We start from the raw sequence: 27,318 nt of genomic DNA, 5'->3' as shown, positions 1-27,318 counted from the left end.
TTAGATGCCAAGTTCTTTTTATTACAACGCTGTATTTTATTCAGAGAGTTACAGTAAATGTGCCGAAAAGCATTTCAACTTCATTGAAAAATCATTGTCAATCTTCAGTGTGTAAAATTATGCAAGCTATTTACTCTATGAAAAATAGTTTAATAGTAAACATACTTGCTGTAATGAATCGGAAAAAAATTATTTGTCTTGCATTGGATGTACTTATTTAGAGATATTTTCGTACTGCCATAAATCAATTTAATCACAATGAAATAATCACCCAATCGAATTCTTGAACATGCAATTTAAAGTTGACGAACGTCTCTTTGAAAGTGATTGATATTTTCACGAATATTATTTAAAACTGATTAAATGAGGAATAAGAAGTTACATTTACTATTCGTAATCTTAAATGTAAAGATAACTTGTAAAGAATTACGAAATTAACATATGGACATTTATCAATAATCATTAAAGAACTGGTATATGTGAAATAAATCTGATACCTTACATTTAAATCCTAACATAACTATTAAATTCCCTTGAATTCAAGTTGGAGAGGACGGGTGTCCCTCTTAAATGATTGTTTTTAAATTTCTCGAATAATAATTGAGTTTGCATTCACTATCCCCTCTCAAAAGAAGGTCGTCACGAAAGTGAATGAATAAAGAATAATTGAAATTTTAAATGACGGAAATTTGGAAAGCAAAAGCAAAACTATTGGCGATGATCAGCCACTTAAGTCCATTGCACTTAACCAAGAAAAACACAAGCTATCCAAAATTTAAGAAAATTGGCTGCCTATGTCAATCAGTCGTGAAGAGATGGTATTGTTAATTGACCAATGCAAGACTACTGATACGCCAATAAAACAAAACCCATCTGATAATTCAGAGGGAGTCGTAAATAATTTCATTGCTACATTTATAAAATGAAGTGGGCTGTTCTTTGAAAATGAACCGATCGTGAAAATTTCACAATCAAAAGATGGACTTGGTAGGTTAACTTCTGAGATACGAGAACCGCAGTCTCTCTATCTCCCTTTCTCTCTCTCCTTCTTTCCGGACCTCGTCGGAAAAATGTCTCGCAGCAATTCTATTCGAACTTCATTACTTTTCAGATTTTTTAAATTTCCTTGACTCCGCGTTTACCCTTTCACTCCCAAGATCTAAAAGCCAATTCTCCCAACAGGTCATTGCACATTTCTTTGTTGGCTGTTTATGAGGGTTTGGAGTTACATCGAGACAACATAATTTATGTAATTGTCCTGGTTCCCCATCACCTGTCTGCTTCACAGTGTTTTAAAACTGTTGGGAGAATATAGCTAAATGATCATCTCAGAGAGTGCAAGGATTAACTGAGAATGTTTGTAAAATATTTCGAAACATATTTCAACTTGAAAGGAAACGACGAAACATCATTAGTAACCTACGAGAAAATAAAATTGGGTGATGTCAAACTAAGAAAGATTTTGGATAGCAGAGGATTAAACGGGTTTAAAATGGCGAACTAGTGAAATAAAATTGTGCCTTGGGTAAGGGAAATTCCAAAAAACTGCACTACCGAATTTTAGCTCCTTTCCAAGTCACGCAGTGATACTAGGAACTTGGGGTTGTTTGACGGAATCTCTGGCAAATCTAAATGGCAATAGATGAATTGGTTTGATTACACTGGGAAAAATTAGTGCAAAAAACAATTCCCAAAAATTTAGGGTGGAACAAAGATTTCAGTCTTTCCTCTTCGCATTCCTTTAGAGACAAGGAAAGTAAGTGGAAATAAATGAAAAACAATCGCAAAGGTTAAAACACTACAAGCTTCTATTTAAAGCTGAGGATCATCTAATTGCCCTTTTCTACGAAAAAAGAAACTCAACAGTCACTCTGCCCCAGATCGTCATCAAGAGGTTGCCCCGTTGGCTGACTAGGTGGAGCAAATATGCTGGATATATCAGAGGGAAATTCTTCCACCTCCCTGCGGGTCTGGTACATAGGGTTAAAGAACCCAGGCTCTCCGCTAACAACAGGTTCTTCGTTAACCAGCGGTTTGGCTGGTTTCGTGAGGGTTTCATAGATCGGCGTTTTCCTTTCCCACTTAACTGGCTCGTCTGGTTTAACTGGCTCGTCTGGTTTAACTGGCTCGTCTGGTATAACTGGCTCGTCTAGTTTAACTGGCTCGTCTGGTTTAACTGGCACAGCGTATATGCCGCTGTCGTCTTGTTTCTGTTCCGATGGCTTCTTTTCCTACGAAAAGTCAAATAGAGTACATTGAAATTTCAAATAGTAACAACCGAAACTAGCTGTTCGATTAGCAGTAAGATATTCAAGGTCACCTTGGAAACACATGGAGGAGGGTCACACTAGAGATTATTAAGCGGTAACTACTGGGTAACTACTGCGTACCTAATTCTACTATTTCTAGAAAGGAGTATCATTTTGGGTACGAAATATTCTTCAAAACAGGGTGAAATTTGGAGACCAGGGGGCACAACACCACCTAAGAAAATACTATAGTTGCACAAGCATCCCAGACCCACCTGTCTGTATGATGCAAACATGAGATTCGCGAATCCAACAGCAGTGTGGGCTTCCTCGGCTTCATCCTCTCGCACCGTTTTCTTATCGTCCGACTGCGGCGGTTGGAAACTTACGTACATTGGATTGTCAAAGCCACGAGTAGATTCCGAACGCTTGACTTTGATTTCGCCAGGAGCCTTATCGAGCGGATTGTCCGTCACATTTATTTGCCGCGTAACTACCTGGTGTTTAACCTCCTGCTCCTCATTTCCGTATACCGGGTTCAGAGTTCCTACGGATTCTGTTTCTTGGTTAGCCCTGTGATGCCTGTGCATGTTGTCGGTGTAGGTGTCTCTTCTCTCCCTATACCGGTGTTGTTTCATAAATTTTCGCTCTCGTGCAATCAGGATGTTTCTTCTGCACAGGATCAGTCCTGTGATAACAACGATCAGAAAGATTCCTCCAATACCAGCGGTGATGTAATATAAGCTCATCCTCGGTTGATGTGGCTGCCTTCGAGGGTGCCCGTCCCCAGGTTCATCAGGAGCGCACGATGGAATCTTCTTCGTCTTCACCCTAATAGCCGTTGCACTGCAAAGTTTGTACTCAAAATCATCCGTTGTTTCAGTGCTGGTGTATTTGTGCGCGACACAGATATTGTTCATGCTGCACAAGACGGTATTCTGTGGAACACCAAGATATCTTTCCTGTTCTTTTGAGTAGACAAGTACTACGAAGTCTAACGTATTGGGGTTTTCTTCGAGTAAGCTTCTTTTTACTTTTGACTGAGATTCTAAGCTCGGTTTTATAACGAAAACGTCTCTTACACTAACCATGTCTGTATTATCTTCGTCATTCGTAATTTCTCCGAGCGAAAAATTTTGTTTATTTGTAGAGAACCAAAGTTCAAACTGGTACTGCCAATATGGGTCAGAGATATTGTTTTCTGTAAATGGTAACGACACAACGACATCGACAGATACACATTGTGTGGTGTTGTACCTTTCTAAGTTTCGTGGTATGCAGATTTCTTGTTTCTCACATGATTCTTCTGTACACTCGCCTTTCTTCCTTCGACATTGAGGACCGAAAAACTGGGGTCTGCATTCACAAGTAAATTTACAAATTTCATCAATACAACTTCCCTCGAAGCACTTTTTAGGATTCACGCAGTCATTGATATTCGTTTCACAGTCTTTCCCAGTGAAACCACATGGACAAATGCAGTTGTATCCATTCAGGATTGGGCCACAACTCGCACCATTCTTACACGGGTTTGAAAGACAAAAATTTATAAATGTGCAGTCCGTATCATTATCATATCCGCTGGGACATGTACAGTTGTAGTAATTCACGAAATCGTGGCACGTGCCACCATTTCTGCACGGGTTGGCGTTACACTCGTTTACTTCTGTGCAGGTAGCGTTACACTCGTCAATTTCTTGGCAGTTGAAGCCGTCTCCTGTATAGCCTGCATTGCAAACGCAGGTGTAATTCTGCCAGTCAACGCGGCTGCATGTGGCGTCCACGTGACAAGTAGCCTGGGGACATGGGTCAATTTTGGTCACGTGAATTTGAACCGTCTCGTTAAATGTTTGTGGAGGAATTCCGTTGTCTTCAGCTTCTATCAGAATTTGGTAGCCTCGTATCGTGTAATCATTGTAACTAAGATGCGACTTCACAATCAGATAAGGTAACCCGTCTTCTTGACAACAAGCAGAGGAAGAATTATCCTTGCAAACATCTTCTATTGAAAACGTACTCTGGTAGTTGAGAAGATTATAAACTACTGTTTGCGATTTCTCGGGGTTTCGTGATGTCATCTGCGCAAGGCAGTGACCAATTGAAACATTTTCAGGGACGGTAACGTTAGCGGGAACAAGTTGGATGTTATGAGGTGCTTCATTGACTTCAGTTATGTTGATGGTGACGTGACCGATGGCTTTCAGTGGAGCTCCTGTTCCTTTTGTGGGGCTATCTGTGACTTGAATAGCGACGGTGAGGACAAGATATGGATGAAGATTCTCGTAGTCCAAGTGAGAAGGGTCTTTGACGATCAGGTTGTAACTGTTATTTACCTGTAACAAAACCGCATTTGATATCACTTCGGAGATCTAGTGCAATGGAAGCTCTAGTAAGGGTCACCCTCAGTAGTAGGAAATAAAAAGCGCCGCCCAAATGAATTTGTCTCCTCGGTGAAGGTTATATATACGGAACTCGTAGGAAAATTCATTTCAGTCTGAATGAGGTTAGGGCCCTATGAATGAAGGCATCCCTAAGAAGAGGCATGTCGCAAAAGTAATCTTCTTCTGGACTGCACTAACGTTTCCTTCTAATGCCGAGGCCCTTGTTCGAAAACAGAGCAAAAAAAATTCTTGAAGCCTTAGAATACTTCACACCGATCATCACCTTTATTCAATTCTCACGTGGTGAGTTTATTTTGAAGACTTCGTCACTATAAAATAAGAACTCCGAGGAAATTGGCTTTTAATTGGGAAATCGCAACTTGATCATCTTCCTTAAACTAATTTATGGGAGTCTAGAACCATACAGTTAAAAAATTCTGCATGGGAAATAAGTTTCTATAGATAGTCACTGGCGAAGCTCATGAAAAATGTGTGCTCCTGACAAAAAAAATAGGATGGGAAAGAGTGGGACAAAAGTAAAATGCAACTTTTTGGTCTTAGCCCAAATGATGGAAATTTTTTTCCATTATTTACCTTCAATTTTTTTTTCTTGGGAAAAGAGATTCCGAAAAAAAACCGGGCAACAGCATAAGTTATCGTTCTGAAGCCAAATAACTAAACCAAGATGAGAACTATTAGGGTAATTTTGCAATTGTTACCTCAAAGACGGACGAGTAATTTCCGATGACAGTAAACACATGAACTTGTCCTATATCCGGGTCCTTACAAGTGAAATATCCCACCGGGTAACCAACACGCACATTCTCTTCTACCACAGTCGAACCATTTAAACGGATATCGTATGGTGCTTCGTTGACGTCAGACACTTGAATGCTGAGGTTCTTTTGTATTGAGTATGGGGGAATGCCATTATCTCGGCACTCAATTGATACTGAAATAGGGAAAAAACACTTTTATAATTATTGCCTATAAAATATCTCATGTACTGCTGAAGCATGCAAAGTCCGCTTTCCCAATAATCGATATGATACTAAGTGCAGCAATTATAGTGGTCGTATCGTATTGGTCAATTGAGACTTGATACACCCTGGAGACTTTATTACAATGGTAATCCCGCTGAAGTCATTTTTAAAGCTTTTTTGTATCAAGGCATCCCGTCCCGGCTCAGGAGTAGGTTTCTTGTACCTCGCGTTTGATGAACAAAGAAACCATCAAAGCAAAAGGCCAAGTTTGACAAAAAACTCGAAGCAGATTCCGTATCAGAGGAAAGACCGTTTCTTACCTCTAAGAGAAGTATCCAAAAGAGTTTCGTAGTTTAATTCAACGCCTTCCTTCAGGGTAATCTCTGACCTCGATTTAGACACAGAACTAATAATGAAATCATTCCTCCCAGCGAGAAGTTTACAATTGTGTTGTTGACCAGAGTCCTCGTCAACGACACTTAAGTTGGTAAGCGAAGTTCCACCCGGGCTGTTCTCGGGTATGACGATCTGGAACGATGTGTTATCAGTTACTGAAAGGGATGAGGTAAAGTTTATATCCGATGGGTGATCGTTGCTGTCGAGCACCTTAACGCTCACATTACCCTGAAATTCAATTGCATAAATCAAAAGATATCAGTAATAGCAAAACTTGAGGCTCATAAAGAAAAGCAACAACAACACTGTGATTCTGTCAACTGAACCAACCTTGAATGAAAGAGGGGGAGAGCCATTGTCTGTAACAAGGATAGTTACGTTTATTACTGGTGTGGCTTCGTAATTCAGTGGAGTTCTTGCGAGCTGCAGATTGCTTCCATTAACAGTGAACCAATCTAAAAGTAATATTGTTTGTTAGAGAAGGATTTGTTCAAATATCACTCGTTTTCCCGCCCTTTCGTGGTTTTGCCGCTGGGGACCGCAAGCTTCGTTACTCTTTTTTTTTCTGTGGCGGCCATCTTGATTTTACGATGTTTTGAGCTTAAAATAAATTTTATTTGACGAGTTATTCCTGCTTATTCGAACGTTCTGGTATCGAGAACATTGTTGACACTAATAAAACGTGCGAGAGCTCTAACAGAAATAGACACGTGCTGTTTTGAAATTCCAGTGACTAGGTTCTGATTTATATTTTGAACACATTTGTCAGTTTTCCGATTAGCCAATACACCGAATACAAACATGGCGTTCAATTTGAGTTGCCATTGTTCTGGACTGACTAGCCTCTCACACATGTAATGATCCTTTTGTATTTCCACGTGAAGACGAGGCTAGTGAGTCCAGAACAATGGCAATTCAAATTGGACGCCATATTTGCATTCGGTGTATAAGGCCATGACCGAGGCAAAATGCGCAGCTGTAGCTTGTACTTAGCGTTCGATTAGTCAATATGTTTACGTTTCTCTGACAACCTCTCAGTATGCCTCGTTCGTACGTTATTCCGCGCGTCTCAACTGACCGAGCTAGCTCACGTGTAATTTAAACACAATACTAGTCGGACGACGTTTTTACTTGAATTAACTTTGTCGAAAGATCCTTATTATCCCTTATTGGCTTAAAAACGATTGTCAACTTCCATTATTTTTTCGTGAAGGGAAGTACAAATTACTAAGGAATACTAGGGGAATATTAAAATGTTGACTCTTGTGGAACTCGAGTTTAACTGTAATAATTAAATAGAACAGATTCATTGCATAAGTCGTCAATACCTGAACCGTCACCAGTGACCACAAAGGTATGATTTTGCTCTGCATCTTGGTCTGTAGCCTGCAATACTCCCGCGATAGTACCAGCGGTTGCATTTTCGTAAATACCATTTGATACTAGCCTGACAGAAGTGGGCGGGTCATTTACATCAACCACCTAAAATTAAATGAAATTTCTAATTCCACGGAGAATTCTTAATATAAATTCAAGCAATAGGACAGAAATTGTGGTTGGAAATCTCGTCAGAATTAAGTGTATTTACACTTGATTATCGTTTTATCTACTGCAAAATATGAATTAACATTGAATGGCGTAATTTCCAAGATCTCTTCATAATTTTTTTCTTTAACTACTGAATATTTCCTTGTAAATTAGTTCAAAGACTGGCTTTATCTTCGCGTCAGGGTTATTCACCGAGGCAACTATTCACCACTTTCATGGTCACTGAGGTGAATAACTGTTTTAGTATATACCTCACAGAAACCAAATGAAGAGTTTATTTTTGTCAAGATACAAAATAAGGGTAGGATATTTAAACCTTAGCGAACGATTTTTTACTCTTCGACTGCTAGGAGGTGAATAGCACTTGGTAATCACTTCCAAACCAGCCAATCAGCGCGAGCAAGAAGCATTATTCATCTGTGTGGTATACATCAAATTTGAATCTTCTCATCACCAGTTCGCTTGATATTTTACACATTTTTAATGGGGAGCTTTATGCGAATCACTTCGGGGACTTAACGATTACCTGAACGCAAGGTTTGAGGATATCTAGGGCTTCTTTCTTACCTGAATTGTAAAAGTGAGACTGGTATTGAGTGGTGGGTTACCACTGTCTGTTGCAACAACTGTCACCTTGTAAGAATCTTGAGTTTCAAAATTCAGCTTTCTGGTTGTTACCAGTCTACTGCCGTTCAGCTTAAACGCCACAGGGCCTGGTGTCTGTTCTTTTAAAGCAAGCGATACATTGGCTTTTCCACTCAAATATATGGAAGAAGATTAACAGATTAAAAGAAAATTACTTATAAATTAAAGCTGACAGAAGTTTTAATTGAAGAGTTGGTAAAATACAAAAGCAATCGAACATATAAACAAACTTCAAGTAAACAAGTACACAAAGTAATAAAAAATCCGTTGTAAAATAAAGGAAGTTGAGTCTTAGTGGATAGGATTCGCACTTGGATGGGTGACTGATTATTGAAAGCCGAGCTTTGCACTCGACTCGGCAACGGTAACAATTCCTTCGAGTTATTAACTTTCTTTTTCTCTAAAATTCAAATGGTGTTTGACTTTCTTATACTATCGATACATACTCCTTACGGCAAAGAAAACAAAACAAAACAAAAATTGGAAGCAACCGTCTAACCGGTAAATCAGGATCAAGAACGCTGAGTGTGCCCACAAAATCTCCAGGAGGTCCGTTCTCGCTCACTGTGGGGGAGGAGATGGTCAGATTGTAGGGAGCCTCGTTCACATCTTGAATGTCAATAACAAACAGTGAAGAGACAGAGAAGGGATTGGGTAACAGCTCTGTACAAGTGACCTGTGGAAGGATATCAACAAATATGTAAGATTGAAAGGATTTACTCCTGTATCTGTATTCCGCGAAAATCTTCTCGATTCTGTTCTTTTTTGTTTCATTCTTTCCATAATATTGTCTCATAATAATTTGTCATTTTCTTAGCCTTTCGTTCAAGGTAATATAGATTTTGCACGTCGCAATAAAGAACTGCAAAAATTGCGACGTTGTGCCTCTAAGATAAAACATGTTTGAGTTGTGAATCTGTAGAGCGCCGGATGTTCAGTATGACTAAATTATGGATGTTTTTTCTTTTCAAATTTTTTTTTTTGCAAAAAATTTTAAATTATTGTACAAACAAAAAAGGTTAAAGCAACCTGGCTACACATGCGTGTTACACTTCATAAATAACATACAATCAAACTTAAAAAAATCCACACTGGTCAGACTAGCTAATCATGGATAACTTACATTTACTATGTATGTGTCTACTGTTTCATAATCCAGGGTGTCTTTTGAAACTACCAGAGTCAAATGGTTTACAACCTGCAATCAAGTTTAAAGCAGAGATAACTTAAACGAGAAGAAAAAAAACTTCCATGAATGACATTCGATTGATAGAAGTAAATAACTGTCGTAACAGAGTAGAATTTTTCTAATGAGGAAAGCTGCCGATAAAGCCGGTTGTTATTCCAGCCGATAATTTGCCGTTAGACGCTTAAACTCATGGGTGGAGAGAGGAGGTACAGTCGTAGGATTTACTCAGGAAGCTTTCTTTGACGCTCTGTAACACAAACTACGAAAAGTTCGTGATTTCTTTGTCTGACTGGAAAATAAATGTTGAATCTATTGAGAACAGCACTGGACATGTTGACGTAATAATGATGTAGTCACTATTCTATTCGTTTCAACCTTAGCGCACAACTGATGAGCACCCTTGGAGTTGTGGGCTTGGTGGCCAAGCCTTTGAACAGGAGTGAGGCTAAGGGTGACCCTGTTGTGATAGAGACCTGTATCTAGTTAGCACGATAACAAAGTAATTTGCATTTGAAAAGCAGCAACATCTCTATCATAACAAGGTCATTCTAAGTCTCACTCCTGTTCAAAGGCTTGGCCACCAAGCCCACAACTGTAAAAAGCACTATTGCAGAACACAGAAGTATTTCTTCAATGAATAAATAAATGAATAGATACAAGTATATTCATTTTAATTTGATACTTACTTTAAATGGTCCACCGGTTACCACAGAACATTGAAACTTTTGTAGAGGAAGGTGAATGTTGTCCGGGTCATACACTGATAAGTCGCCAACCACTGTATCAACTGGGCTGTTTTCGGGCACCTGAAATGTCACGACATGGGCTAGTTTAAAATGAGATAAGTGAAGAGTGCCCCACTTGAGTAGTATATAAGGAGGGATGTTGAATGTATGCCCTGGTCAACTGAAAACCCCATTCCCGAATCCGGTTAGCTCAATTGTTTAGAGCGCTGGACTGTTGTGCGGGAGGTCGAGGTCGATTGTTCGAGCCCCGGCCGGATCAACACTCAAGGTCCTAAAATAACTGAGGAGAATGCGCTATCTTTCTTTAATAAGAAATGGATAGACATTTTAGTCTTCTCGGATAAGGACGAATAAACCGTAGGTCCCGTCTCCTGCATCTATTAATTAGTTAATTTGGTTGGGCAGGGGACGTTAAAGAACCCACTCACGGGATTACTGTGATGTGGTCTGGCCTGTTTACTGGGAATTGGGGGGGGGGGGGAGGGGGCATCTTCAAATAAGTTTCCTTCGATTGTCTGTAAACTGCTGATGCAGTCTGGCCAAAGTCCCCCGAAAAGTGTTGTGATGCGCATTTGATCATATCCACATGTTAATTTGCGCAATATAAATATTAAATTATTATAATTACTATTATTATTATTATTATTATTATTACTATTATTATTATTATTATTATTATTATGGGTAAATCTGGGGTTGTAGCTTTTCTTTCTTTTTCTTTCCTTTTTTTTTATTCTTAACAGCTTTATTGCATATGACTTAGACAAGTCGTAGACACATTCACTAGGCCAGGAGTCGTACCCAGGCCTCTCGACTCCAGTCCAGTGCAATGACTACTAGGCCACTGCACCTTACACATCTCACAAGGGTATGAGAGATTTTAAACTTTCTCCTAATAGCGGGGATTTCCCTTTACTCTTAACAGGAGAGCCTGGAGACGGGTGGTCCACAATCTTTGAAAACACCCAAAGGAGGCGTGGATTGCAACGAAAGTTTCAAGCATTCCTTAAAATGCTAACTTCCTCGCCATATCCCTGGGATCGAGCGGTGAGGGATTCAAGCTAATGGTGCACAACTTTGTAATCAAATGCTCCACCAACAGAACTACAAAATATTCGTTGCTGAGACGTTGTACTAGCTGGAGGTTTCCGAGTGACAAGCCTCCTGCGCCCTGCGAGTATGAGCCTGGCTTTAAGATTAGTATCACCAAAGTGCGGTGCAAATACCATTGGTTTAGCATTCTGTCACTTAGATATGACCATAATTTTCTATTTCGTTCCGACTAACCTGATTTCCAGATAAGGACATGCTCTGGGGCTGTTCATTTATGTTATTAACGCTAACGATAAACGAGCCCAGAGTAGAGTACGATGGGAAACCGCTGTCTGTACTGTTCACTGTCACTGTGTAGTTGGCATACAGCTCGTAATCGAGCCCTGGCTTTTGAAGTGTTATTCTGCCAGACGGCGACTCAATGGCAAACAAGTTATGAAGATTTGATGAACCACTGCAACAAAAGGGAAATTATAGCGTGAAAATTACGGTAAAAAAGAGCGAAATTATTACGAAAAAAAAGACTATCATATCAAAAATAATCATCAAATTTTTTGCATAATCGGAGCAAGTAACAAGTATTACAAAGTAGGAAAGAAGCTTTCTTGCGCGGACTTTCATGTAAGCTTGTCCTTTATAAACACCTCAGTACTCCAAAAGGTCTACGCTAAGATTGTGTAAGGTAGCCCTTTCGTTTTTATACGCTTATTCATCTCGACACTAACTCATTCTAAAGACATTGTGTTTAGTTCCAAGTGCAGTCGCCACTTATATTGATAAGCGAGACGCTCATCACGGGTTCGCCATACCTTTGATTCCTATGCCCCTGTGCGAACACATTGAGTATTTGGTATTGGTGCGTCTGTCCAACATCCTGGTCAGCGGTCGTCAAACTTCCTATATACTCTCCGGGTTGACTGTTTTCATTCACACTCAGTGGACCGCTTGCTGAAATGCCCGTGGGGGGATCATTTGTGTCTTTGACGATTATTGAAAAGTTCTTCGTCAAAGAGAGACCTACAGAGAGTTACAATATGTATAAAGAGAGGAAGTTCAACTCGATAACCTTAAGCCTTTTTAGCTATCAGATATATTTTAAAAACGACTGAATGTCAGACACATAACGAGTAGTAAACATATTTGAAAGAAAAATTCTAAGACTGAGTTTTACTGATAATCAACCAGGCTGATCGGAAAACTAAAGATTGCACGCTCTCTCATAAAGACGAATGATTTGAGAACTCATTTTCCGAGTAGGTAACAACGAAGCCTTTCATACAAAAATGATAATAGTGTCCTAGCCGTTAAAATGGACCTAATTGTTGTTTCTGATAGACTCTTTGCGGCTCATCCCAGCTGATTTTGCAAGGGCGCTTTTTTTCTCCTTACTTACATACAAATAACTATGTTAACCTTCCTTATCCGTAGATTCGACAGTCAGCGACCAAGTCGAATTTGTCTCGTAGTCCAAACTACGCGAAGTGTTAAGTACGCCTCGGACAACAACAAAAGGGACACTTCCAGAGGCAGCCTCTATGGTATATGTAAAAGTTTGCACCACGGTCAGCTCATTGTCCGGGTGAGCGGTATCAAAACGTCCAATTGTGACGATCCCTGCGTTCTCGGTGACCTCGTTATTCGAGATGGTAATGTCATAGGGCTTCTCGTTCACATCGATAACGCTTATCTTGAAGTTTTTATCGACAGATAAAGGAGGATTTCCATGGTCATGGCATCGAATATAGATGCTGTAACTACTCAATTTTTCATAGTTCAAATCTCCGTCAACAACTAAAGAGTCGTCTGTTCCGTTGACCTCAAAAGGTATACTGACGGGATTGAGGACTCTACATGAGTGATTTTGCCAAGGTCCTCGAGGTCCCATATCGTCAGGGTCTAAGACAGATATGTTGCTAACTACTGTACCCTTGGGACTATTTTCTAAGACATCTCTCGACGGTAGTAAAATATCTGTCGGTCGTTCGTTGACATCAAGAACCTAAAAAGTATAGAACGGTATTATAAGTTTTGCAAGTTAAGTCAGTACACCTTCATGAGGCGCAGAGTAAGACATTTCAGTGAAATCTAAAGAGATCATTTTGGAAATCTAGTGACCCTTATCCTCTCGAAGCAAAGTTACCAAAGAAAAAAAAGTTAAAAGAGAATGACATTAGAAACTAAAAGATAACCAAGTTAAAGCAAAAACAAATATCTAACAAACCAAAACAAAATACATTCGATTTCGCCCCAGCAATTCGTGTCAGAAGGTTATCAGTTCATCTCTGGTCTTAAAACCCATCAGGATGAGAAATGTATTCACCTGCAATTTCCCGGTTTCGAACACTTTTCATGTTTTTACTTGACAAGTAATTAGCTCTTTGAGATAATTTTCGTTCTACTTATTGGCCGATGTGAATACTACTGAATCTCATTTTCCAGCACTCGAGCTAATTCCGCCCACAAAGGTGTTACAAATTAACATCTCCAAGCTGAACAGGCTTACCTTTATTGTGAAGGTCTTGTCTATGTTCAACCTTGGACGGCCATCGTCTGTGCTTCGAATCCGAATAGAGTAGGTCGACTTTGCTTCGTAATCCAAGTTTGCGAATGATGAAGCGTAAATCTTGTTGTTTCTGAGGCGAAATCTCCACCCACCATTATTTATCAAAATGTAACTGCGAGTTTGGTTAGCATCTTCATCTGTGGTCGCAAGATCGCCCACATAACCATCATTTACGTTTTCGTTGATAAAAGCTGTATCATCCCCTGCGAGAGTGACATTGCTGGGTCGGTCATTAACATCTAAAATCGCCACCTGCAACGGCTGAATGTGGAATACTCTGTTGGGATCAGTCACGCGCACCACAATGTCTTCACTACGGCTTTCCTCATAGTTGAGATCCCCGCTGACTTGCAAAAGTGCAGTGCACATCGTTTTCACGCCTGTGATGTTGGTGTTGTTGTGACATGTGACGTGCGAGCCCACAGAAAATTTACCATTGGCGTCGTCATCTAGAGAGAACGTTAAGTTCTGCACCTCGTCATGATCTAAGGCTTGAAGTGTCCCCACTGTCGCGTTGGCTGCAGAATTTTCGTTGACCGTCGGCATGTGGTCAGGGAATGACTGTTGTCCTGAAGATGATGTAAGCGTCAAGTTTACGGGAGGTTCGTTAATATTTTCGACAACGATGATAAATGTCTTGTTTTTCTGTGAAAGGAAATGAATGATCATGTTATATGTCTATATGTATAGTTTTCGGATGAGCGCCCTGCGATTTTGCACCACCCTTTACACCCTCAAGTGAGAGGCGTGGTGGCCTTATGGTTAGTGCGCCGGACTCTGGGTCGAGTGGTCCGGGTTCGAGCCCTGGCCAGGGACATTGTGTTGTGTTCCTAGGCAAGACACTTTGCTCTCACAGTGCCTCTCTTCACCCAGGTGTCTAAATGGGTACCGGCGAATTTAACACTGAGGAGAAGCCCCGCTATGGACTAGCACCCTATTCATGGGGGAGTAGAAACACTCCTAGTTGCTTCGAGCTGCGGAAACCGAAGTTAAGCGTCGACTTGATGGACCACTTGGCTCGTTATCCTTTTCTCCACCCTCACAACCAGGCCGATACAAAGTTAGTCACAGCTTGGTCACCTGCACTTCAGGTAGTTTATTTTAATTTGCTTTAACCCCCCTTTATCTCCTCGTGATTTTCCTATGTTCTGCTCAGCCATCGTGACTTCTTTGATTTTGTTTCTGCGGCGCTTTGACTAATATATTTGATAAAAACATTTAATTTTTGCCTAAGTCTGAAAAAAGGAGAACTTACATTTAAAGGCACTGTCCCATTGTCCGACACCTCGGCCACGATCTTGTGAGCCTTACTCGTCTCATAATCCGTGCTATTTGCTTTGAACAGATAACCTGTAGAATCAATTGCAAACCTTCCCCCATCGCTGTCAAGCAACGAAAACTTTAGCGTTTGGAACTGATCTTCGTCCGTAGCGGTGAACCGACCGATTTTTGTGCCGATAGTTGCATTTTCCTTCACAGTACGACTAGACAGCCTGAAGCCATTTGGGCGGTCGTTGATATCATTCAAGGAAATCACCATGCTTGCTTCACTGCTTTGACGTGGGCTTCCGTTATCTGTTACACGAACTTTCACCGTGTAAGAACGCTTTTTCTCGTAATTCAACTTGCAGAAATCTCCACCGTTCTTAAGGCAGTCTACATTGGACATGGCAACCTTTACCTGCTTTCCATCGAGTTTGAATCTACCTCCTGCACTGTTTACCATGGTATAGGTATGTGTCTGCGAGCGGTCTGGGTCTTGGGAGAGGAGGTCACCAACGACTGTATCCTGTAGGCAGTTTTCATCGACGACAGTATTTGACAAAGTAATGTTGAATGGCTTTTCGTTCACATCTACAGGAAAAGCGTAGAAAAAAGACATATCTTATTAAAATGTTGGTCTCGTGTCTCCTCTTCTACCGTCAGCAACTGTAATAGTGTTTCCAAATTAAATATGCTTTAAAGAACGCTGAATCGTTGACGATAACGTTTTAGACAGACGAGGTTATGGACTGTGTGAGATTTCCTACAGAGAATCGATCAAATAAGCATGAGCTGTTCCATACTAAAAAACTGCCGTTTGAAAAAACTTTGATTTTGTCCCACAATCGTGGAATGTCGAATGAAGAGGTTTTCAACAACAACGATCCTTGAGGTATGGAGGCACCTGTCACATATGAACTTAAAATTTTGCCTAACGTGCCAGAGCTCAGTCGGTAGACTACATTAAAACACGGGACATTGGAATGACATGGGGTCTTAAATTTTTTCTTAGTCCCGCATTCGTGCCAAACGCATAGCATCCTTTCTTAGTGAAATTTGAACCAATCGAAATACCTAAACTTCATTCTGCTTGCCCAGCACAGCCGCGACATTACATGGCCAGGAAAAGGTTTATCAGTTCTTATTTAAACTGATTGTAAGCGGTAAATGTAACGTACCAATAACAGAGATGAGAAAAATTGTTAATAAGCTAAGTTGTGGGTTTCCATTATCGACGGACTGGACTGTGATGTTCCAAGAGCGCTGGGCCTCATAGTCTAGACTTCGTGTAGAATTCAAAGCAGCGCCGTCAATGACGAATGGAAGTCCAGTGGTATTTCCCATGAGTTTATAGGTGAACGTTTGCCTGTTTGTTGGTTGATTGGCGTTATCCGGGTCAGCAGTTGAGAAAAATCCTTAATAATGATGACAAAGACAACACATTCAAAACGATAGAAGTATTGTTTTTATGCGGTAAATAGTCAAGTTAAGACAGATTCGACAGACAAAGTGTTAATTAATATTGTTTTCAGTCACCTGGAAAAAATAGCCTGTTCCATGCGTTGAAATAGTTAAACGGGCGCGCTAGTAAACGCCGCGATAGTATGTGAACAACGAAAACAAAAAAAAAAAAAGAAAAAAAAAACAGGGGAGTGGGGGCCGCATTGTGAAGACGATCCGGCCGGACCTCCGTCGTGTTTTCGTAAGCATCGTAGTCTTTACATCTTCGCTCCGTTTTAAAACGGATTTTATCAACTTTATTTCAAATGTGGACCAAACGGCGACTCGAAAGTGATCAATTGGAAGAATTTATTTATTGTTTTCTCAGTAGAAAACTGATGAGGAGAAAGTTATCAAACTTCTTTATTTGAAGAAGTACCCTCAAAGCATTTCAATAAAACCCTAATTTTATAACATGAGAAAATGGTTTATAATCGAATGAAATATTTTCAAACCGATCAAAGATGGCGGTTGATTTTCTCGTATGGCGCTGCTCGACAGGGAAATGCCTGTAGGAGCCTCATTGACGTCATCCACATTGATGGATAAATCTGTCGCGAGGGACATGGGTGGTGAGCCGTTGTCTGTACACTTGACCTGAACGTGCATAACCGGTGTCAGTTCATAGTCTAGACTTGCACTTCCTAAGGCGAGAACGTTGGACTGGATGGTAAACTTGCCAATGTTGCTACCGGTTACTTGGCAACTGTGTGTTTGCAACGTACCACGTAGCCCATAGTTATCAGGGTCACTGACAGTTAATTGACCAATGCGAGTGCCATGTTGACTGTTCTCGGTGATATTAGCAGGCGCGAGGGAAATATTGGCTGGGGCCTCGTTCACATCCAGGACGCTGATGTCGAAAACCTGTTCTACACTAAGAGAAGGTGATCCACTGTCTGTGCTATTTACTTTCACAGTGAAATTATTTTGACCTTCGTAATCCAATTTAGCCGCCGATGAGACATACAGCTTGTCGTTTAGGATGACAAATCGACCAGCGGCATCGTCCGACAGTACATACGTGTGTGCCTGCGCAACGTCCTCGTCACTTGTCACCAGTTGTCCGACGAGTGACCCATTCGCGTTCTCGTACACTCTGGCCGAATAGCTTCCACCCAAAGTCACATCTTCAGGTGCATCGTTCTGATCCACGATGTTAATTCTGAGCTGCTCAGTGGTAAAAAGACCATTGCCATCTGTAACGCGCACTGTCACGTAATACTCACTAGAAAGTTCAAAGTCAAGATCTCCATTCACTCGGAGACCAATGGTGCACTTAGCGTTCACCCCTGGGATATTGGTAATCGTCTGGCAACTTGCCGTAGAACCCAATGTGAACTTCCCACCAGCATCATCATCGAGCTTAAAGGTTAGAGTTTGGTTAGCATCGTGATCTAAGGCTTCTAGCATTCCAATAACTGTTCCGAAGCGGGAGTTTTCGCGAACTTGTGCATGCCCATCGGGGAAAGACAGCTGGCCTCCTTGAGATGTTATGTTGATGTGTACTGGAGCCTCGTTGACATCTAAAACTTCAATTATGAATAATTTTTCCATCTGGAACGAATGAACAGAAAGGGAAAATTTAAAGATTTAGATCCTGCAAATTCACGATTAAAGTAAAGATGGATTGCATTGGTCTAAGGCCTCCAGACCGTAGATGTATGAAATATAAAATCGGAAGAACTGGAATGGGGTGAAGTCTAAAATCAACAACAGGCGATTATCTTTTCAAAGTCTGGCCAAAATGAATCTTTCATTCTTGCCTATTGTGTTATCACTAACAGTTACTGATACCTTTATCGTAACTTAGCGTCTGTTCGAGCCAATTTCTTACCCACTTAAGTTTAAATTATCCGATTTACTAAAATTATCTGCTTTTTCGGCAATAGACCCTTCCACGGTTTTTACGGCCATATTGTTCGAGGGTCAAACAAAACCTCGTTGCGTAGCAACAAGCAATATCTTCTTTTGTAATTATTCGACGCGCGTCGGTACCTTCGCTGAATATCGTAACTTTATAAAGGGAAAATCGCTTATTTTCGTCTCCAAGATCTGGTGGGAACGTAGATAAGGCGTTACTGAAAGTAAGTGCCGAATTTTTGGCGAAGTACCTTTTTATCACTGCGTTTTATGGGCAGATTGATCTGTTGTTTGAAGGTGACCTCGTGGCCGCCATGGTGCGAGAATGGCATTTTAAAAAGCACTCCTTTCGGTTGAGAAATTAGAATATGTTTTCTTAGGCATCCATATTGTGTAGTTTTAAATTTTAGGATTTATGGTGGGAATAAGTACTCAAATAAGGTTTTGAAAGCATCTGTATTTTGCATGCCAGTATAGAGTCGAACATCAGCATCTCTGGTTATTTGTGCAGAGGCTGTACACAGTTTTAACCCTGGGGAATCGTCTCCACTTTTCATCAATTCGTCACTTGCAATGATGATATCACTATTTTCAACCAATGTTGATAATCGCCGCCTTTTGGGTGACTTAGTATTTGAACGCTCAAAAGGAGTCAAAAAAAGAGTAGGTATTGGATTGCTTACTGAAGGCTTCCCGTCTCGAAAATGATTGGAGCAGACGACAACACTCTCCCTTGACTTTCCTAGTGAGAAATAATTCCTTCCCTTCTGAACCTGTCGAGACCATGCTTCAATTAATGATTGCTTGGGCTTGTGGAACGATAACTTCTGTACATGTGAGTGGATGACCCATTTTTTCGGATCTCCTCTATCGTTGTTACAGCCGCCGACAGAACACCTATCTCCGAAACCCATTAAACCAAGGGTTTCTCTTTACCGAGTTATTGGTTTTTCAAGAGTATGTTAGCCTGTCTGGTCGAAAAGGTTTGAAGAGCACGTAAACACATTTATTTCAATTTTTCCTCTGCACAGTTAAGTAACTTAAATACAAAAAGTCATTCGAAAAAGCTGTACTCTGACCTTCTGGCATTATGTCGGCCGCGAGGTCACTTCCAAGGAAAAACGATCTCAATGTTCCCATAAAACGCAGAGAAGAAAAGCTTTTTCGCCGAGAGGAGAAAAAGTCACTCGCCTTTATTACCGTCTTCTCTTTTTCAGCGATGAATATTAATTTTTGTTCCTGAACAAAGCGAAAATTTAAACAAGGGTAGCGATGCGCGTCTTCTTATCATAAGAGATTCTATGGCTCGTTGCTACGCAACGAGGTTTTGTTTGACCCCCAACCAATATGGCCGATAAAACCGCGGAAGGGTCTATTGAAATTTAAGCAACGATACAAGGTTTCTAATTCCCACAAAGAGACTTAGCGTTACGTGCCCAATCATCACTTGAGTCCTTCTAATCAAGAAAATTACCTTCAAGGACGGATTTCCGCTGTCTGTCACCACTGCACTTATGTTGTGTTTATTCTGACTCTCGTGATCAAAGTTTTTGGCTGGGTATAGGTTTCCCTGAGAGTCGACCCTGAATTGACCGCTATCATCATTCTTGAGTGAATATAGCAGCGTTTGATTCACATCTTCGTCGCGTGATGAAAAACTGTCAACATAATATAAAAAGAAAAATTCGCCCCAGAGAGGATATGTAAGCATGAGATATACAAAAAGTGGGAAACACTGAGCTGTTTTCTGTCTGCTTCGAGCCGTTTATGAAATAAAGAGGAAATAGTAGCATTTACAGATTTTTCAAATTTCGAACTAGTTTAAACCTGTAACCAAGAGAATATCATCTGAGCAGTTCATACTCTCTTGCATTTATCACCTTAGATTGAACGGCTTATAATTTCTCCTTACAGAGTGGAACTGGATTCAAATGTAAAGATCATGAGAAAAAAGGAAAATGATCACCAATTTCAGAAGCTCCCTTATGTCAATTGAGTTCTCCTCGTCAGTGCCAGAGGAAATGTAAAGAAGAACGATGTGGAGAATATGAGGACTAATTTTAGGATGCAAGGGGGGTTAACTCAAGCTATAAAATATAATTAGATCATAATCAGTGTTCATATGCACCGTTTCCAGATGCTATCACTGCAAATGTCGAGCTTAAATTAAAATCGAGTGGAGTTTTCGCAATATAAACATTTCAAGCCGCTACTAAAAACGGTTTTAATTAACTTTGTATGTGAGGATTGATTTTAACTATATTTGCCTGTCTTCAAACTTTCCTCTTTGAGCCCATTATAAAAGAACATTAGTTTTCATCCTCTTCTTGGCTTGTTAAAGTTAAAAAGAAGAGGTAATTAAAAAAAGCGAAGTGAGTGAATTAACGCAAAACAAATGGTGAACCCACCGGCCAATCAAAGTGTTTATAGTGGCGTTCTCCTTCACTTTGTTACTGGACAGCTGAAAGTCACGTGGTTTGTCATTGACGTCACGAACGTCAATACCAAAGTCTTTCTCAAAAGATAATGGTGGTGATCCATCGTCTGTTGCTTTCACTCTGATCACGTAACGTTTTTGTGCCTCGTAGTTCAAAAGACAAGAGGAACCTCCCTGGTTTAGACATTGTTTGTTGGGAACAGCCACCTTGAAGTAAGGATGATTCAAATCAAACATAGTTTCAGGGCCCATAAAAATTTCAATATGAAGAATTCCATAAAATCTCCATTCTTCTTCCGTTGCAGTGCATGCCTACATCATAGCAAAAACACACGTCGGGGCAAAGAGAGTTCTGGAAATTGTGTGAAACATTTTGATTGAGACAAACTTTTCATTAAATACAGCTGCTTTCTGTTAAACAGTTCACCAAGTAAGTAATTTCATATTTCTCCACAATTTCCAAATTTAGAAGAATCAGTAAAATTCTCATTCTCTATCTAGAATTGAAGTTTCTTAAGAATTCTTGTACTTTAAACAAAATACATTTGAAAAATTGACTTCGAGCAAAGTTAAAAAGATGTTGACAAATTTACCTTTATTTGGCTACCGTCGACTTTAAATCTTCCCGAGGCACTATTTAGTAGCTGAAATGTGTGATTCTGTGTTGGGTCCTGATCAAGGGCTGTTAATGTCCCCACCAGTGTGTCACTGTCGCTGTTTTCGTCCACAAAGGAGCTAGAGAGCTATGAAGATAGAGGAAAATGTATTGTGAAAACGGCTAATATTTTCAGATGTGGTCTCATTTCCAATCTTTCAACAAGATTGGTGGTCTCTTGCAAACAGAAAATGCTTACCCTGAAAGAGATGGTTCATCTCACCTTGAGAATCATTATTTTTGTACCTTGTCGAGAGAAAAATTCTCAAACAAATTTACTTAGATACCTCTCTTTTTTCGGGTTTCCTTAACAATTTGTTAAAAGGTATTAAGAGACATTGTGTGTCAGCGGGTATAGTTTCTTACTTAAGTCCACATCAGCATAATTATATTAAGAACATTAACTCGAATCTGTCGGTCCTGGTTCCAAAGAGCGAGCAATTACGAGTGATTGATTAGTATACTGTCAAAACGGAAGTAACAGGTCATTAGCGCGGGGACATTTTCTCGTTTGAAAGCAAACACATTTTGCTCACCGTTAATCCACTTGGAGCATCATTTACGTCGATAACCAGGATGATGAAGGCTTGTGTTCGAGTTAAAGCGGGTCTTCCATCATCCGTTGCTGATATTCTAAAGGTCCACTGTGCAGTACTCTCAAAGTTGAGCGCTCGAGTGGTGACAAGAGCGTCGTTTCGAATTTGAAACGGTAGGTTGGGATCCGAAGACAAAATCGAGAGAGAAACACTTTGCACTTGTGCCTTGACGTTGTCTGGGTCGGTGACATTGAGCTGTGCCACAATAGTACCACCTTTTTGATTTTCCTGGACTTTATCGCTTGATAGTGCAATGTTAGTAGGCGCTTCATTGATGTCTTGGATGAGAATGACGAACGACGTTTCTACCGTTAGGCCACCTGGATCGCGACAGAGAACTGTCACATTAAAAGATCTTGCCTCTTCGTAATCGACGCTCGCACCACCAACCGTCAGCTTGTTGTTGGTTATTCCTACCTTTCCATTGGCTGAATCAGTAACGCTACACACGTGACTTTGCTGTCTGTCAGGATCACTGACAGATAACCGGCCAATCACGGTTCCAGGAGGTCGATTTTCTTGGACGCTGTGGTTGGACAACTGTATATCGGTTGGTTTTTCGTTGACATCTTGTAGGTTTATAACTAGAGTTACCTCAATGTATTTTGGAGGAGTTCCGTTATCAGTTGATCTCACTTTGATGTGGTAGCTTGGAGATGACTCAAAGTCAAGAGTAGCATTTCTAGAGGCAAACAGTTTCTCTCCCCTGATTTCAAAGTTCCCTCCAGGATTGCTTAATAACATGTAAGAAAAACTCTGCCCCTGATCCTCGTCGTCTGTCAATAGAGTGTCGATTTGAACGTTTTCGCTGTTCTCCGCCAAGGAGACTGAAGCACTGCCATCCAGTGTTACATTCGTGGGCGCGTCGTTCTCATCAATCACTGTCACATTGAACATTTCGATGTGAAAAAGCCCTTTATTGTCCGTTACGCGCACAATGATGTCCAAGCTCGACTCATCTTCATAGTTTATATCACCGCTAACCGATAAATTCGTAGTACACAACGTCCCACTTAGGGAAGAATTCAGACAAGTCACGTTTGATGGAAGGGAAAATTTTCCAGATGAATCATCATCTAGTTTAAAAGTCAGGGATTGTACAGCGTCTTTATCTTTTGCTGACAGGATGCCGACGACCGCGCCAAGCCTCGAATTCTCCAATACACTGTTTCGAGTAAGCTCGATGGAGACTGGGGCTTCATTGACGTCTAATACGATAATGGAAAAATTCCTGGTCATCTGCGTGAAACATGAGAGAAAATATGTTATTTACATCTGGATATATTGACTGTTAGCAACGTTAGTTTCGAACGAAGGCTGTAAACGAGTGAATAACTTGATTAAAAAACGCAATTATAAGTATATTGTCTGCTATCAAGCATGGGACTCAATTAAAATTGGATAGTAGTAAAACGTGACCTGTAATCACAGATATAACAAATGGAAACTATTTTCTAGAAAATATCTAACAGATGGAAGGGAGAATTATTTTTTAGATCTTAAGGGTCATAAGTGTCTTCGTGATAACGATTCTTCCTTTGTCGGATAAATTTTTTCGATTTCACTTTTTTGGTTTCCATTGAATTTGAATTTGAATTTACCAAATTAGGGAAAAAGCAAAGATAAAATCATAACTAATAATGGTATCAGGACGAGTAGAGTCTGATTGGGTCATTGATCATATGGATGATACACAAAATCAAACGACCGCAAAGCAAGAGTGGACGACTAATTAATCAGAACTAAGCCAAAATTTAAGTGAAAGAATACTTACTGATTAAAGTTATTTATCAAAATCGAAAAAATGAGAAAAAAAAAAGGATTTTTTTTTTATATCCTGCTACACTGTCAAATCAAACGCCCAAATGGTGTTGCTGATAACCGTTTGCGTTCAATGAATTTGATGATAAAAAATAATACAGGTTACATGGCTTTTGTCGTATAACAATTTACTCACCGTCTTTGATGGCTGTCCATTGTCAGTGACGTTTGCTACGATATAATGCACTTTGTTTGTTTCATAATCAGTAGATTTAGCTTTGTAAACGCTACCGTTGCTGTTCAAACCAAATCTACCATTGTCATCATAAGCCAATGAAAAACTGAGTGTTTGACCTGTGTCCTCATCAGTGGCGGAAAGATTACCCACTATGGTATTTATTGGTGCATTTTCGCTGACTTTGTAATTGGACAACTGCAAACCTCGTGGTTGGTCGTTGACGTCATTTACGCTAATGTTAAATGAAGAATTGATCGATAGTGATGGAGAGCCGCTGTCCACACTGCGGACAACTATGGAGTAGGAGGATACGCTTTCGTAGTTCAGGAAACACTGAGAACCTCCGTTCAGCATGCAGTTCTTGTTCGACCTTCCAACCTATGACGTAATTAGTCATATAGATTTATTCTCGAGTGGTGGTGAAGTGAAATAAAAGAGTTGCGAACAGTTCCGGTGCTTAAATCAGCCATTGCTGCAAAGAATCAGGTGGGCAAGAAGCCTTGTTGCTCTTAAACCTTTCATTTTGGGTCTCCCTCACATGTTTTCCAGCGAGAAATCTGCACTCTATGGGAAAGTTTCAAACCCTGAGGCCCCATTAGCGGGACGGGGGACGGGGGACGGGGGTGAGGGATGTGAGGGAGGGGGGCCTGACTATCCCGTAACCTATTAATTATTAATTTTGTGGCTTAAATGTCCTATATCTTGTTCATTCCTGTGGTTTGTATGCCTGTAATTCTAGTTCGAAATCCCGGAATCTCTTTTTAAATATCTCATACTCCTACAATTTTTCACCCAGATATGCCGTATCCTGCTAACCGCTTACGGTCCTTCAGCTTAACTATGAAATTTTCCATGACACAACGGGAAGAAATTTGACAACTTCCACCATCGTAGATTGAGGCGGAGTAAGCAAAATAGTCTATTATACAGTTTTCTTACCTTCAAGAAGTTCCCTTGAATTTTAAACCTTCCTCCAGCGCTTCGCTCCAACAAACTGTAACTGTATGTCTGCCCTTTATCAAGGTCTGCGGTGCTGAGCATGCCTACTACTGTGTCTACGTCGCTATTCTCATCCACGGCGTTGCCTGACAACTGAAGAGCAGAGAAAATTAATAATTCAATACAATAATAATTTTTCGATTTAAAAACCTAATGAAGTTGAAATGCTCTCAGAAGAGACTTAGAAATAATGTGTTTGCCTTAAATAGCGTCTAGGTTAGGATAAAACAGCCGGTATTTAAAATCCTTCCGGCCTCGTTTTTAAAGGAAATTTCGGTGCCTTTCCTTTCATGTGATCATTAGTGGGCAGTGACCCTTCTTTTTTTCTCTTTTTCAAATAAACGGTTGTACACTAGGCTTTGCTTTAATGAAGAGGCTTATAACAACAAAGAAACCGACTGTTCCTGACACAAGTCTGATGTCATATGTGGCGCAGCATACTATGGGAGACTTAAGATACTTTTAAATTATACTTGAGGAATATTCTCTTATTTACGACTTGGCTACACCATGTTAAGCAGGACTAAAATAGCCGACAAAGCTTCTCATGGCCACTAGCAGTTGGTGGCTGACTTCATGTTTGATCATTTTTTCTTGGCAAAGACCTAATGTCACCGCTATTGTCGCCTTAGGGGGTACCCTATGGTTTTAACCTTTCATTTACCACATTACAATGGTCAAGGTGATTAATTCTACGCTTAACTTTGTATAGTAGGGTTATATAACTGACTATATGCCGATCGCATAGTAAATTCCTCCTCACTCATTTCTTGTCGGACAGTCTTTACCTGAATGCCTGTTGGTTTCTCGTTCACATCCGCTACAGAAATTATAAATATTTTATCGAGCTTCAGCGGTGGACTTCCATTGTCTGTACTTCTTATTGTGAGAGAAAACCTACAGAAAAAAGAACGTAGCCGTTAAATATGGTTGTTTTCATTGACATTAGTCAGGAAACGTCCCGGCCCCTCCACTTGAACACCCAAAAAATCTGTCATTGCGTTTTTTCTTTTTCATCCAGCGAGGTAGACCTTGGATCAAGTGAACGTTAACTGCAAAAGGGTTCCCAAACAAATTACGCCAGATTTTATTTAGGATACACACTTACCGGTTCGGTGAGGATTCGTAATCAAACACTACCAAAGTGTAGAGATCCGCTCCACGCAGCTCAAATTTTCCCCACCCTCCACTAATGATGCTGTACGTATGCTGGTCTTTGTTGTTGGAATCCACAGAAGAAAACGTTCCAACTTTTGTACCACGTGGTTTGTTTTCTTGTATGGTTGCAGATCCCGACAGAACAATCTAGAAAATCCGCACAAACTTCCCATCATGATCACATTATTGTCATTCACACTGGACGAAAAAAGGCATGGCTGACAAATATGGCGCAAATATGAAGCAAATGCCACTTTGACCAGTCTCGTTTAGCCACGTGATAAAGATGATCTTTGCACCATTTAAGTCCCCCTCCTCCCATAATAAACGCCTTAAGTGCCAAATCTGCCCTATATTACAGCTGCTGTATATTGCTCATCTACAAATTTACAGCGGAGTTAGAGATTTGGCTAAGAGATTCGATCACTTGCGTCAAATTGTGACCAAGAGAGTTTTTTATTTTGCTATGGCTAAACGCTTTGCAACTGTGCAAAAGCAAGAGAGGCTATTAATGGTTAAAAGCGAAATCAGATGGTTTGGCACAGGAGTCCATTAAACACGTGCAAGTTTGCGGTGGTTTTTGCTGCACTTCTGTAACTTCACTTTGAAACAGTATTTCTTACCCACCTCTTTCCTAGTTAAACCCATTTCTTCCGTAGCTTTTGCCAGTCTTTACAAAGTATTAGTCCCGTTAGAGTGTTGTTACTTCACCTGGATGGCATTTCATCATGTTTCTAGGACAGTTTGCCTGAACCAATTTATACCAACGAATAAAGGCTGACTGAAAGTTTCTAAAGAAACTGAGGTGCTGCGTCGGTGGGGGTAACAAGGTCATTTGGTTATATCAACTAAGTTGAAACTGTAAATTGGCCACCGTAACGAGTTAAAAAGCTGACGTTTCAAGCGTTAGCCCTTCGCCTTTCGCTCTGACGAAGGGCTAACGCTCGAAACGTCAGATTTTTAAATCGTTACGGTGGCCAATTTACAATTTCAACTTGGTTGATGTAACCAAATTACCAATTTATACTACCCCGGGCTAAAGGGAAACTCTTTGAGAGTGATGTGTGTTACCTGAGAACACAACGCAGTGGGCCT

The 27,318-nt window shown here is 40.4% G+C and overlaps 1 protein-coding gene across 1 annotated transcript in view; it reads right to left on the bottom strand.

Annotated features, from left to right (window-relative positions):
- LOC148733558 (protocadherin Fat 4-like) overlaps positions 1 to 27,318 on the bottom strand; it is a 63,706-nt gene continuing 36,388 nt past the window's right edge. Inside the window, exons 11-35 of the mRNA XM_088757231.1 lie at positions 26,174 to 26,370; positions 25,854 to 25,962; positions 25,006 to 25,158; positions 24,025 to 24,444; positions 22,008 to 23,306; positions 21,410 to 21,559; positions 20,788 to 21,023; positions 19,854 to 20,037; positions 16,972 to 18,073; positions 16,195 to 16,431; positions 15,009 to 15,607; positions 13,694 to 14,398; positions 12,604 to 13,189; positions 12,000 to 12,207; positions 11,425 to 11,644; positions 10,078 to 10,197; positions 9,326 to 9,400; positions 8,694 to 8,878; positions 8,125 to 8,314; positions 7,338 to 7,491; positions 6,340 to 6,464; positions 5,934 to 6,237; positions 5,350 to 5,582; positions 2,525 to 4,582; positions 1 to 2,231 (exon numbers count right to left, since the gene is read on the bottom strand). Of these exons, the coding sequence (XP_088613357.1) occupies positions 1,860 to 2,231; positions 2,525 to 4,582; positions 5,350 to 5,582; positions 5,934 to 6,237; positions 6,340 to 6,464; positions 7,338 to 7,491; positions 8,125 to 8,314; positions 8,694 to 8,878; positions 9,326 to 9,400; positions 10,078 to 10,197; positions 11,425 to 11,644; positions 12,000 to 12,207; positions 12,604 to 13,189; positions 13,694 to 14,398; positions 15,009 to 15,607; positions 16,195 to 16,431; positions 16,972 to 18,073; positions 19,854 to 20,037; positions 20,788 to 21,023; positions 21,410 to 21,559; positions 22,008 to 23,306; positions 24,025 to 24,444; positions 25,006 to 25,158; positions 25,854 to 25,962; positions 26,174 to 26,370 (10,221 nt within the window). The 3' untranslated portion in view covers positions 1 to 1,859. The remainder of the gene's footprint in view (positions 2,232 to 2,524; positions 4,583 to 5,349; positions 5,583 to 5,933; positions 6,238 to 6,339; positions 6,465 to 7,337; positions 7,492 to 8,124; positions 8,315 to 8,693; positions 8,879 to 9,325; positions 9,401 to 10,077; positions 10,198 to 11,424; positions 11,645 to 11,999; positions 12,208 to 12,603; positions 13,190 to 13,693; positions 14,399 to 15,008; positions 15,608 to 16,194; positions 16,432 to 16,971; positions 18,074 to 19,853; positions 20,038 to 20,787; positions 21,024 to 21,409; positions 21,560 to 22,007; positions 23,307 to 24,024; positions 24,445 to 25,005; positions 25,159 to 25,853; positions 25,963 to 26,173; positions 26,371 to 27,318) is intronic.

The sequence above is a fragment of the Stylophora pistillata genome, chromosome 4 (assembly GCF_964205215.1).
Source record: "Stylophora pistillata chromosome 4, jaStyPist1.2, whole genome shotgun sequence".
In the NCBI taxonomy this organism is placed as follows: Eukaryota; Metazoa; Cnidaria; class Anthozoa; order Scleractinia; family Pocilloporidae; genus Stylophora; species Stylophora pistillata.
This window is presented reverse-complemented; position numbering and strand designations above follow the sequence as displayed.